At 41.3% G+C, this 13,945-nt stretch overlaps 1 protein-coding gene across 1 annotated transcript; it reads right to left on the bottom strand.

The window, feature by feature from the left end:
- Positions 1–3,536, bottom strand: abhd13 (abhydrolase domain containing 13). The gene is made up of 2 exons (XM_078262082.1): positions 3,292–3,536; positions 1–1,224 (listed from the first exon to the last, which is right to left on the bottom strand). Exon 2 carries the CDS (start codon positions 1,188–1,190, stop codon positions 135–137), a length of 1,056 nt encoding a protein of 351 aa, XP_078118208.1. The 5' UTR covers positions 1,191–1,224; positions 3,292–3,536; the 3' UTR covers positions 1–134.
- Between the last annotated feature and the right edge of the window lie 10,409 nt (positions 3,537–13,945).

Genomic DNA, 13,945 nt, shown 5'->3' with positions numbered 1-13,945 from the left:
TATATATATATTTTTTACATTCTTTCTTAAAAAAAAAAAAAATCAATCAAGTCCATCCAATCGGTTTCCCATGTCAGCCTTCACTTCCTCCAGCCCACAACCTGTAGTCAACAATCAGTCCGTGACTTTTTATTTCAGATAATGGTGACACTAGATGAGGGCTGGGCACTTTCCTCATGGGCGTGGCTCTTCAGCAGGTCTTTTATAAACTGCTCCAAAGCCGCAAAGTAGCCTTGACACTGCCATGTGTCGTTGTGTGTGCCCTCTGGAAAGATAGCCAGGCGTTTAGTCCGCGCGGGAGACAGCTCATACAGTTGTTTCATCATGACAGGTGGGATGAGCTGGTCCGACAGACCAGACACAAACAGCGAGGGCATGCGGCACAGCGCCACCTGTCGATAGGACAGGAACTGATTCCTATAGCACCACAAAGGCAGCAGGCGCATTGGCAAGAAGGAGAAGAGTGTCGCTGCCATGTGGGGGATGCTGAGGAAGGTGTTTTCAACAATAATGGCTGCTACACGGTGAGGGTTGACCGATGCTAAACGCACAGCCACAGCACCCCCCAGTGAGCGGCCAAAGAGTACCACCTTTGTCTTGTCCAGATCAGGACGGGTCATGACATAGTCCAGTGTGGCCTCTGCATCCAGGTACAGCCCATCCTCACTGGGCTCACCCTCACTTTTTCCATAGCCACGGTAGTCCACCAGCACCACGTTGGTTTTTAGATTGACCAGCATGAGCAGGGCGTTTGGCACCCTGTGACCAATATTACCTGCATTACCGTGGAAATATAGAATTGTAGGTGGAGCAGAGGAAGTGGGGCTGCTTTGATTGCCAGGGGTGACTCCAGGAGGTGTGTCGCCTCCTGTGTAGCGAAGCAGGATGAGGTTAAGCTTTACACCGTCCTTGGTGCGAATGTTCACATTTTCATGAGGGATTCCTGTTGGCATGGGAACATAAAGGCGAGAGGAGGAGGGCTGGTCAGGGAAGTAGAGGAGCACATCCTGAAATTTGTAGAGGATGCCTGCCACAGAGGCTAGGATAAGAGCTAGGAGGAAGAATCCGCCATACAGGTGGAAGGTGAGGATGAGAGCCAAAAGGGAGACTCGGCATGCACCCCAAGACCAGGAGGCCAGAGTCAGGGTACAACGCTCCACTGCCCCCCACAGCCTCCAGGGCTTCTCCATAGCTACACAAGAGCTGAGTCACAGGACACACACACTGAGAAACAAAGAAAGAGCACAGGGGAGAGAAGGGAAAGAGGTTGAATATAAACGTTAAGGAAAGTATTTAGAAAAACATCTTTAGTTATATATTGCATATTTAATCTAACAATGAATGCAAAAACCCAGTGTACAATGATGTCGATAAGAGGAAAAACACATTCTCATATTTGAGAATCTGTAACTTAATTTGTATACATGTACTTGGATTTTGTGTGTAGCTAGCTGAATAATAGGGCTGGGAATCACCAGAGGGCTCACGATACTTATGTCATGATACGATATTATTGCGATTTTAAACATATTGCGATATTCTGCAATTTACTACTTTTTTTCCAACTTTACATTTTTCTCAATTTCAAATGATGTGCCCAAAAGGAAACTTTGTCAACATCTGTTTTATCTAAAAAGATACATTTCTCTGTTTGTTCATCTCACTTCACTTTTATCGCTACAAAATGGGATTGTCAAGCAGACAAACTGACCGACACATATATAATAAAAGATCGATACCTGGCATCTGTGTATTGATACAGTATTGCCACGGAAAATATCGTGATACTATGCTGTATCGATTTTCCCCCCACCCCTACTGAATAACACTGGTATTAGGCCAAATTAATTTAAAATTACAGATAGAAATATATGTGGGTAGAGTAGAAATAAAGAAACTGCGCATAACCCTGCAATACCAAGCATCCACCTTTTAGTAAATTATAGATTTTGTAGTGTTATAAACACATAATTTAAACATGTAAACATCTGTCAAATATACACTGTATATACTGTCATATCCAACTACCTTAGATATATAAGCAACCTGTTATATTAATAACCATTTATTCCAGCACCATTTGCACTTTTGCGTTGCACTATTGTCTTGCTTTTTATAATCCGCATAAAGCCGTTTGTTTACGTGTGTATGAATGCATATGTAGCTATGTATTTATATGCACTTTTTATGTACAAACTTATATCAGTAAATAGTAGTCAATTGTTTAAATGTTTACCTCGTTCAGCTTATTTTTAGCCTTATGTGTATACATTTTTGAGAGCAACAAAAAGCTGCAGTCAAATTCCTTGTATGTGTTCACACTAATTTGGCCAATAAAGGTGATTCTTAAACTGATGTAACTAGCAAGTATATGCAGTGGTGCAGCTCTGCAGGACCAGGAATGAGCACCACCGAGAATACGTTAAATCAGAGATCTTCAACAGGTGGTCCGGGACCACTAGGGGGTCCTCAGAGTCAATGCAGGGGGGCCTCCAAATTATTGTTGTTTTTTTTAAAAAAATTAAAAAGTCTTAACATGAATCCAATATATTATTAGCAAATATAACTCCCCACTGGTGATAGGCTTACTGGCCTATAGGTAAGGTAGTCACTAAGGCCATCCACAGACACAGTTAATCCCAAGGATTCACTGTGCCATATGTATGTTTAACAATTAAACATATAAAAGCATGCCAACAACAACTATTTTAATAGTTTAGGATTAAAAAAAGGTATGCATAAAGGCTTTAGGCCGCCCTACACGTTATTGTAGGCCCAGTTTAATATGCAACTTCATTTTATACAATATGTAGTCGTGGGTCCCTGCTCCGTCTCTCTTTCAGTTAAGGGGTCCATGGCTTAAAAACGTTGAAGACCGTTGCGTTAAATGAACGTTAATGTTGCTGGGTACAAACTGAGGATACATTTATAAATATCACAAGACTGAAACATGTCTTGACCCCACCCACAAGGAAGAGATGGTGACAGCTCCTGCCAGCCTGGTGAAAAGCATAGTTAGCTGCGAGCTTTGACAGTTAAGACACTTAGCATTGCAATCCATTTCTGAACTGTCAAAACAAGCTGTTATCGAGACGGCGATTTGCCAAGCTCTGAAGTGACTGACCATAAAACCGAACTAAACCCTATAAAAATTTGCTAGTTTAGCTGCGATTTAGCTCCGTAACAAGCATGCTAACTATCAAGCTACCCTTTGCTCCGATAGCTGCTAGTGCTATCAGCCTTCTAATTTAGCCACCTCTTCAAAGGTTAGCAAGGTAGCCACATACTCACCCTTCTCTCATTTTTAGCGCCTCAGCTGCATGAATATTTCACAAAACAGGAACACATATACAGCACAGTCACGCAGCTTTGTAGCAGCTAAGTAAATTACAGTGAAAGTTAACTGGTGAGAACGCAAGGTGAATTACTGTCAGCAAGAACCGGCGAGGATAACTACACAGCCGGTTAGCATTAGCATTACTAGCGTAGCCTTCATGACTTCCGCGTTGGGCTCTTCTTCTTCTTCTTCTTCTTCTTCTTCTTCTTCTTCTTCAGCTTTGAGGTGTAACAGCAGCTGGCATCATTGGTGTCGTATTACTGCCATCCTCTGGAATTACATTATACAGTGCCAGATCTTCCCCAATCAGTCATGTTCTTCTTTGGAAGCTGATTAAACATTCTGTGACTTGTCCACCACTTCGATACTCCAGTATGCTTTTGGATCCTGACTATGTTGACAAAGACCAGTTTGATGCTTCCCTGAGTGTGCTGTTCAGATTACTGTGTCCTATAATATTCTTATGTAGTCTTATGACCTCCTTTTTCTATTTCATAATAGAAATATGTATATTTTATTATTCTCTAATATTATGAATATATCTCTTCTTTTCACTGTTATTTTTTTTATCACACACACACACACACACACACACACACACACACACACACACACACACACACACACACACACACACACACACACATGCATTGGAGAGATGTCAGAGCGAGGGGGCTGTCCATGGATGGGAGCCCCGAGCAGTTGGGTGGTTGGTGCCTTGCTCAAGGGCACCTCAGCAGTCCCCAGGAGGTGAACTGCCACTTTTCCAGCTACTGGTCCACAGTCCGTACCTGGTCCGTGCAGGGACTTGAACCGGCCACCCTCAGGTTTCCAAGAACCAAGGTCCCATTTGTTTTAAAATAAATGAAAAAGCAGGGGATGCTTTAGGGGCGTGGCTACACGCAGAGCTGTCAATCAATAGCAATGCTTATCCATGGCCCTGTGTACATTAAAATAGCGTCAACTTGTTTTTGGTTGTTGTCCATGTTTTTTATCTTAAACTTTGACCCTCTTACGTGTTTTTTCATTTGATCAAAGTTAATTGGAACACTTTGGTCACCTAGAAATGTCTTGTTTAGCGTTCTGCCAACCAAACTAGCTAGCTAGCGTTAGCTGGTAACTAAAGAGAAAGTCTGCCGATTTTCAACCAGCTTTGTGTACTGCCGTACATGCTGACGAACAGCACTAGTACCCGGAGGTCCGCGTTTACTGGCCAGTAAAACTAAGCTGGATGACTCGCGTCAGAAGGTTAAATCGGTGACTTTCCCTCTTTTAGCATTTAGTTTAGCACAGCGCCATCCAGGAGACTTTTAGCGTCAATAACAACGACAAAGGTACCTGACCAAGTGTCCGTATTTTACGAGATGGGAGTGAGAATCTGTTGCAAAACCATACACAACACTGGCTTAGATGTGTCATTCTTCCCAGCTCTGCCCTTTTGTCCAAATATGGTCATTTCTGGCTCCAAAATACCAAGATGGCGATGGCCAAAATTCTAACTCCTGGCTTCAAAACGGCAGTCCACAAACCAATGGGTGACATCACTGAAGCTACGGCCGTTCTCCAATAAATGTTATTGTGTATGTAAATATAAATGCATTCCTCTTATCTCCTGACCCCAGTGCTGTTGCCACTATTTATTGATTTTCTACCATACAATGCTATTTCCCTCTGATTTTGAAAGGTCAATACGGATGTCTATTTTCTTTTTTAACAGCTTGATTGGCTAGTTTCCCCACTCTCTCATTACCCAGAGTGCTCCTTTGAGCAGGAAACTAAATTAATGTGACCTTGGTGCCCTGTTTTATTACTCTTGAATGTATTTGCCATTATTTTGAATAGTAAGTCCTGGAGATTAGGCCTACTGGATGCACCTGACTTAAGATTGTAGAGCATAGACTGAGTCACGACAGTTATAGGAGCTGTTTCCTGCGCAGTGTCAACACAGTGGTATTTCTCCTGACCAAACTGTTTTATAATCTAAGAGCCTGGGCCTGGATCACATCTAATCCTCCAAATACAGTTTTCGACACAGATCAATAAACTACACTCCCATAATTTAACCTTGATCAAATGATAGCGACATCGACATGTAAACATTTGAAGGTTCAATATAGGCTCCCCATTCCAAGGCATCTCATCACATTTAAAACCTTTTTACACTTATCTACAATATTTTTAATACGATCTCTCCATGATAATCTGAAGTCAAAATATACTCCAAGAGTTTAAATGTCTCAACTATCTCTAAATTATTTCCATACAGTTTCATGGAAAATATCGTCAGCAGTACCCATTCTTTTAAACAGTGTTGCAGCGTGTTGAAATGCTGTGATAGAGAGAGCAGAAACCACTACTAATGTCTCATATCCATCATATAATATCCATAACGTTGTGTCATGCACAACACATTATGCTGGGTATTAAAAACAGTGATCTGATCTGAAGTTGAACACTCACCATTGCATGTGCTATTGGATTTTTGCCCACTAGGTGCTGCTCTTGGAAGGAATATAATCCAGAGAATTCACTAAGTGAAGGTTAATTCTACAGGCTAAAAGAAACATCTACAAATTAAAGTAAATGGGATGATTAATCAATAATATAAAATGCAATGTGATAATGCACAAATAAATTGTTTAGGTTACTGTAGACATAAAGCAAAGACAGATATGTTGTGTTGATGTTGATATAGGCCTACAAGAATCAGCAATGGCCACTAAACACTGTTTAACTTGCAAAAATATATAAAGTTTAATAGTAGGCAACGTTACGGTACTAGAACATCTTCAGGCGAAATAATGTCTCACAGGTAAAGACTGTAGTAATAAATGTGTTTCCTAAATTATGATCCTACAATGAAGTATAACTTGAAAGACTATGTCACCCTGCTGCTTTGATCTCAACAGCAGACTATAAAAAACATGTTTTTATGTGTTGGTGGAGTCAGAATTGACATATCTCACAGTCTATAAAAGTGGGTCAAATTGTAGATGTGACAGCCATAACACTCAGCTGACAGGTAGGGCGCTGAGAGAAATGTCGTTGAATGAAATGTTCCACGATGAAAGGACAGCAAGGGCAGAAAGCATGTCAACCTGTTTACCTTGGAGAATGATTCATTATAGGCTCTGACGATTGCTTGTACTCTATAAGGCGAGGTCAACAAAATGAACAAAGGCAAGATAATCAAGGATTTGAGCTGACTGGTTGTGGCTGTACTGTACGTGCTCACACGGGTAATGACTTTACATATAATCATCTGATGATTTATCAATCTCATCAGAAAAAAACTATGACATGGGTAATATGGAGCAAAATGCTCGCCAAATACACATTAAAATATATATTGATGTTTTCCCAGGTTGACAATTGGTAATATCTGTATTTAACTGTATTATCTTGCTCACACTCAGTGTGACCTTGGAGGAGACAGACAGATTATGTGCAGACTAGCACAGCTGTTGGCCTGAGCTCTGTCCTTGAGGTTTGTTGATTTGATTCTGTGGTGTCGAAGTCAGCATCAAAACCCTAGATGGAGCACGCGTCTATTCTGTTAGATAAAAACTTCATAGGCTACCAAAATTAAATTATAGTCGGCGTGTGAAAGCATATGATTAATGTGTATTTAATAAAACTGCAGAAATGCTGACACTGGCAATAATGAGCTGTATTGCTACAGCACAAATGCAGGTGAGGAGATGTTTGTTATGTAACACACACACACACACACACACACACACACACACACACACACACACACACACACACACACACACACACACACACTCAAACTCTCATACACACTTATACACACACAATCTGTGGCTCAACTCTCGTATCCCACGACTCAATTACTTGAAATATAGCACTCCAAACAGCTGGAGGGGCTGAGCTCAATAATACAAATTCAGAGCTGCTACAGGATGAGGAGTGACTGTGATGACCTCGCTGGGAATATCATATCATCAGGCCAAGGGGCATGCTTGTCATTCACCTCACACCATGCACCCAATGGCCAAGCAATTGATACACATTGATTTCTCTGTCAGTCAGCATCTTCTTTAATTGGTGCTGCAACTTTATCTTCAAGTGTAAGAGTTGCTGTCATTTCATTTTGCTGGGATTGTGAAAGATAGTTGAGCTCATCTGACATCATCATAAGTGATGCCTCCTTGATTTGCAAGTCACTGAATGCCATGCACAGGGTGATAGATGTGGTGTCCATGGCTACAATGTAAATGTGTTGTCACCTTGGAGACAGAGCATTGCTTTGAGTCAGAGAGGACAGCTACATAATGGCAACTCTTCATTTCAAACAAATCACAGAGGAGGGGGTAAATACAGCCAGGAGTTACATGTCACTGCGGTACAACATAAACTGCCTTTTGTTTTCTTCTTATTTGCACAATTAACAAAGTAAGAGCTAGCTCAACACGGTTGAATGAGATTGTACATTGTACAGTTAGGGCCTTATCAGCTAAGTGAAATAGCCAAGAGCCAAACCAAACTAACTCAAACCAAACCAAACCAAACCAATTCAGTGAAGTTATAAAGAAGTAACAGCAATACAGAGGGTTAACAGGACATGTAAATTTAAACATTTAAATGAGGTGTTGGGTTTTATGTAATGAACTGAACTTTGCAGGACTTGTAGCTCCTTCTGTTGACAAATCCCTGACTGTTTAGTATACCCACCATGAGACATTAAGGAAAACTGGTCACCACTTTGCCTAAAATGCTCCTATCATACCTGCAGAATCTTTAGACTGTGAATGATCTTATGTAAGCCATCATTAATCTTCCGGTCTTTGCCCAACCTCCTCTAATGGTAGAGATTGATAATTAGCACATTTGGCCATTTTGCCAAAAATAAAGATGAAAAGATGACTTTCAAAGAAGGCTTTCTTTGGCTCTCAAGACACCTTGAACAACCTCCACAGTGGTAACATCAGTTGCCAAAGATGCTAAATCAAGCAGCATTCAAGTGGTGTATTATTGCAATTCATCTAAGTGTTTATATTTGAAACAAGAACAAATGCCAGCCTTTGTCAAATCAAGTCAATGTTATTCATATAGTCCAATATCACAAATCACCAATTTGCCTCAAGGGGCTTTACAATCTGTACAGCATACAACACTCGCTATTAGGGACAGACAGACAGACAGACAGACAGACAGACAGACAGACAGTAATAGTTGAAGAAATAGTTCAACATAAATGAGAAGATTGATACCACACTCATGACTGAGAGTGGTATCGATCTTCTTGTATAACTATAATGATATTTCATGAATGGAAATGCCAAATTATTTCTATGAGATTCCATATGCCATAACCAGCTCAGCTACCACCAGTATTCCTTATCCTTGTCATCGTCATTATTAATCCCAGTTACAGTAATATATTAACAGTGAAGTTCTGCCCAGAGCCCATCACCTTGGGTTAAGCCTAAACATCTCTCTGTGATGGACATTTTCTTTTTGAAGGAGGTGCAAACATTAAATAGTGTCAGCAGCGAGCCCTTTTGGAAAAATGCAAGATCAAGGGCATGCTGTAATTACAATGTGTTCAATTTAGCCTGTGGAGACTTCAATCTCTGCAAAGAAGTAGAACCCATTGTCCTTGAAAAATGCAGCCACATTGTCTGAGGGTTTCTGGGCTTGGTGGGCTAAACTGTAGGAATTTGAATGCATATACTGTAGGGTCATGTTGGTAAACGCTATCCACTTAAAGAGCAAATTCACTCAATTTAGAAAAAGCTTAGTCACTTTGTGAAGGTCAGTCAGACCAGTAATAAGTGATTGTTTGAGTTGTTTTGAGAGATCACTCCTGACTGAACTGATACCAGAGGACATGTGGACTCTGGTCGCCAGTAAAAAAATACAGGGTTATGGTCCAGATTAAAGGTTACTGTTTTATCCTGTGGGGACGGAAAGGCCATCTTTCATTTCTCATTTAATAAGTGTGTGTGTTTGTGCACGCAAGTGTGGGTTTCCATTGGTATGTGAATGAGCAAAAATGGTAGGTATGAAAGGAAAGAGTGAAGAATCTTCTCCCAAATTTAGGTTTTTGACCTTTAGTAAACTAATATGTAAAGCTAAAAAATAAGGCAGATCAATTATGTTTTCATAATAGAGAAGTAAAAGTTCACAAATTTAGAGCACTTGTAAAAAGTATCTTTATCGTTAAGTTAAAGATTAAATCAGATAATGACTTATTTAAACGCATATACACTGGAATAAAAGGGTTACACACTCTACAAGAATGTTGCTGTAAATGCACTGCAAGAGAAAGAGGGTTCTTGTAAATACCCAGTGCACACATTGTCGTTTTCTAATGCACGTTATCATTGCCTTGAAAGTAATACTTCTTGTGATGTAAGTGGGAGAGGAAGGTACTTATTCATCACTGTGCGTCAGCAGATAATGCTCTAAAGAGACCATGCAGCAGTGTGTTGAACACAAGCGACTAATAGCCCAGTTGGGGGCAAATAAGTACACTAACACCAAAACAATGCTTCATAGGCCCACAGGCTTAGCAGTTATCCATCCAATTAAGATCTTGTTGCTTACAAACTGGACTGACTAACCAATGCTACCATTTATACGTCCATCAAGTACACAGTGAGACACATAAGGTGGCTGCTATAAAATCAGAGTAAATGACCTGGGGGTAAGTATAGCACAGCATGTGATTTTCAAAATGTAACATATTTACCCATACACAGTCAGTGCTCCAGGTAGAAATGGCTGCATAGAGGACGTTGCGTAAAAAATGGAACCAGGATGTTTGTGAGGAAGAGCCGCCATCCATGTAATGATATACATGTATGTCTTCCTATACTGTATCTCTACCTTTTCAGTCATATGACCCTGTAGTGTAATAGCCATTGCTCAGGGAGCCTTGTGATTTAGAGACAAGAGTTTCAACCTGTGAATCTGGACAATATATCTCTGCCTCCCCTCCTCGTCTTCCACTATTTATATCCACACTTGGCTCTCAGTTGTTGTCTGTTACAAGCGGTTTCTCTCTCTCTCTCTCTCTCGCTCTCTCTCTCTCTCTCTCTCTCTACACACTCACATACACCCACACACACACACACACACACACACACACACACACACACACACACACACACACACACACACACACACACACACACACTCACACACACAAGGGAGACATAAACTTCCAGGCACCTCCCCTCCTCACCCCTGAGGCCCACACAATAAGAGCTTAATGAAAAGGTACTTTACACTGACTGCTGTGCACTGGGGAGATATCTTTAAATGTCACTGTTAATGGGAGGAATCAGCAGAGAGCAGGGTGTTCTGTATCTGTGTGTGAACGTGTGCATCCTGATGGCATTGCATGATACCTGGATAAATGAATTATATCTTATGAGTCCCACTGTGTGTGTTTGTGTGTGTGTGTGTGTGTGTGTGTGTGTGTGTGTGAGAGAGAGAGAGAGAGAGAGTGTGCATGTGTGTGTTAGTTCACCACCCAGCAGTACATAGTGGCAGTTCATGCGCTTGATTAATGTTCCCCAGGCCACGGCTCTGCCGACCCTGGCTTGATTACAGTGTATCACTGCAGCTACAACCATGACCCCACTGTGACCCCATAAATTATGGGAGCTCGCAAAATCAGATGATGCCGATCTCCTCGAGGTTGATTGATTTAACTATAACCATACTTTCAGCTTATTATTTATTCTGCCCTGGTCTCCTTCCTGTAAATCGGGCATCTCAGTGGTGCAATGCATCAAAGCTCTTGCAAGCCGAGAGGACCACGGAGAAAATGATTGATGTTGTCCATGGATCATTGCTGAGAGGGTCTTAAATTGTTACAGCAATAGTTTGCATGCTTGATAGACATGTGTTGGAAAATGAAGGCAGATCATTTGCTGTTGTGTTATAATCTAAGCTGATGAAACCATAATACACTGAGGTGGAACACTGGGTACTTTTTCAAATTATGGTTTTACACTGATACACAGTACACAGAGCCAGTGCAGAATGTATCACTTTTGACCTTTTCCTGAACTTTACTATGTCTGTGGGAGATATGTACAGAGCCTCACAGAGAAGAGCATGACTGATGGAGAGAGAGGGATAAGAGTCCAAGAGAGAAAAAAGGGTGGTTGTTTAGGAAGGAAGGAGGTCACAAGCATCCTTCACATCAAAGCAGCTTTCAAGGAGCAGTTACCAGGGCTGCAAATAGGCGAGTAACACAATTAACAGTGACATAATCTTTACATTTAACATGGCCCCAGGTTAATTGAATTTACAGTGGCGCATCTAAAAAGCAACTTGTGAACAGTTGCAAATGGATGGCACTCCTCCTTTGATTGTCTTACTTAGGCATAGATTTTAGATTGCCAGGAGAAGCACAGATGTGTGCTGTGATCAGAAGTAGAACAAGCCACCACAGGGAGAGAGGGAGAGATTTGCACGTGACTGGTAGACTGCAGAGTGTGTCTGCAAAGTCATCTGAGGTCGGCCAGTCTGTGTGATGAGATGACGCAGAGTAAGGCCAAGTACAGCACAGTGCCACAAGGGCCCGGGCTCACACAAAGAATGCACCACCTTGCATTCTATATTAGATAGCTATTGAACCTTTGCTTTATTTGCAAAACAAAAACACACACAGAGAGTGCTACATGAGAAACGGGCTACTTGATAGCAAGACAAAGAGTCTACAGCCCAATAGCAGCTCTGTCAGAATATGTTTGGGCTCAGTGGTGCTTTGAACTTAATTCAAATGTCAACATGACAATGCTATTAGCAGGTTTAATGTTCACCATGTTCACCATCTTCAGTTTCACCATCACCATCTTCCCTAACATTTGCTAATTAGCAGTAAACACAAAGTACAGCTGAGGCTGATGGGGATGTCACTAGCCTTGCTGATAGAAATAGAAAATGTTGGTCTGATGATGCTGCTAGATGAAAGGTCAGGGTCCCCAAAGGTTGCCTATGCATTCAATTACGTGTGGAACATGTGTATACGAAATTTCACGGTAATCTGTTCAATGGTTGTGGAGACATTTCACTCAAAACCACAGTTGCACAGGCACTGGAGGGAACAACCAAAATATTTGGAATTCATTCTGGGAGCCATTAATATATATTGTATCTAATCAAGCAATTTCAACTACAGCTCTTTTTTGCAGTCACACAGTAAGACAAAGATGACACGAGACAGAGATTGAAGAGAAGAAATTGGTAGGACCAGTGTGATTAGCCCTGTGAGCTGTGTGTTGTAACACAGTGGCAGGGAGTGATTGGTGATGTTCTAAGGCTCAGCATACTAACACTCCAAGCAGAAGAGAGGAGGAGAGGGAACGAGAGAAGAGGGTGGGGGATTGGAGCAAATCTATCCTGGCCTTTCTCCAGCACCATCCCAGGAAACAATCTGGGTAGTAGCTATATGTTTATTCCTGTGAACATACCACTCCTCCAGGATGAGAGGTGACTGAATCTTGGCACTGGATGCTGTTCATGTCCACGTTAGCCAGGATTTGACTTCACTCCCAGTTCTTCAAAGGCTTGAATACACAATTTTCCCCCCACTTTCCTGTTGGATCCAGGGACAGACATATCCCTTTCATCAGGAGGTGCTTTTCAATGACAGCAAAGATTAGTGAGAAGCAAATGCATTTAGAAACGCCAGGCTCATTTTCCTTGCTAACACACTGAGCCATTACCATGCTTTGCAATGGTAAATGGTTCATCCAAGGTCTTCTATCTGTTGTCCCATTACATTCAGCATATTATTTGTTTTTATGTAAGCTCATTTGAGGAATACTAAGTTTAAGTGATAGCAAGCGCTATGCAGAAGAACAGCTACTTCAAATCGGTTTGCTCTCTATTTGAAAGTCAGTAGAATTTAATGTAAAAATAGAGGACTAGGAGAAGAGGATAGTTAGACAGACCGTGAAGGTACTGTAGGTTTAGCTCAGGTTGGTATTGACAGCAGGGATGCTTGGTGACAAAAACCCTTTGGGCTCTCTACTGGAGAGTGACGCCTCAGTCTCAGCCCTGGAGTTCCTGTAAATCCTGCCTTCTGGTGTTTACACTAGGGCTAAAGCTGATGTTACAGGGCCCCGCTCCTTCCATCTGGAGAAGCACACCTATGGTTTTGGTGCTGATCAAGACACTCTTTGAATTAAAGATCTTCTCAGAAAGAAATGTGTAAATATCTCTGGTTTGAATAAACATGCTGTAATTAAATTGCTTTGCTTAATCACTTTTCTTAAAGCCACTCTATGTAGAACTTCTGATGCAACCCTGTTGCAGAATCAACGAAACTAAGAGTCTAAAGCCATGCTAGAGGCACTGTGAAACTCTGCTTTGAGCTACTGTAATATCAGCATGCTAGCATGCTTAAAATGAAAATGCAATCAGCTATAGCCTATACAATGTTTATACAATTTCACTATCTTAGTTTAGCATGATAGCATGCTAACATTTGCTAATTAGCAATGAACACAAAGTACAGCTGAGGTTGATGGAAATGTCATTAGCTTTGCTGGTATTTGGTCATAAACCAAAGTATTAGACAAATTGAAGTTTTGACCTGATGTTGGACCTAGATGAAAA

This window comes from Sander vitreus, chromosome 11 (genome assembly GCF_031162955.1).
Source record: "Sander vitreus isolate 19-12246 chromosome 11, sanVit1, whole genome shotgun sequence".
NCBI lineage: Eukaryota > Metazoa > Chordata > Actinopteri > Perciformes > Percidae > Sander > Sander vitreus.
The sequence above is the reverse complement of the archived record's forward strand: the minus strand, read 5'-3'. Positions and strand labels throughout refer to the sequence as shown.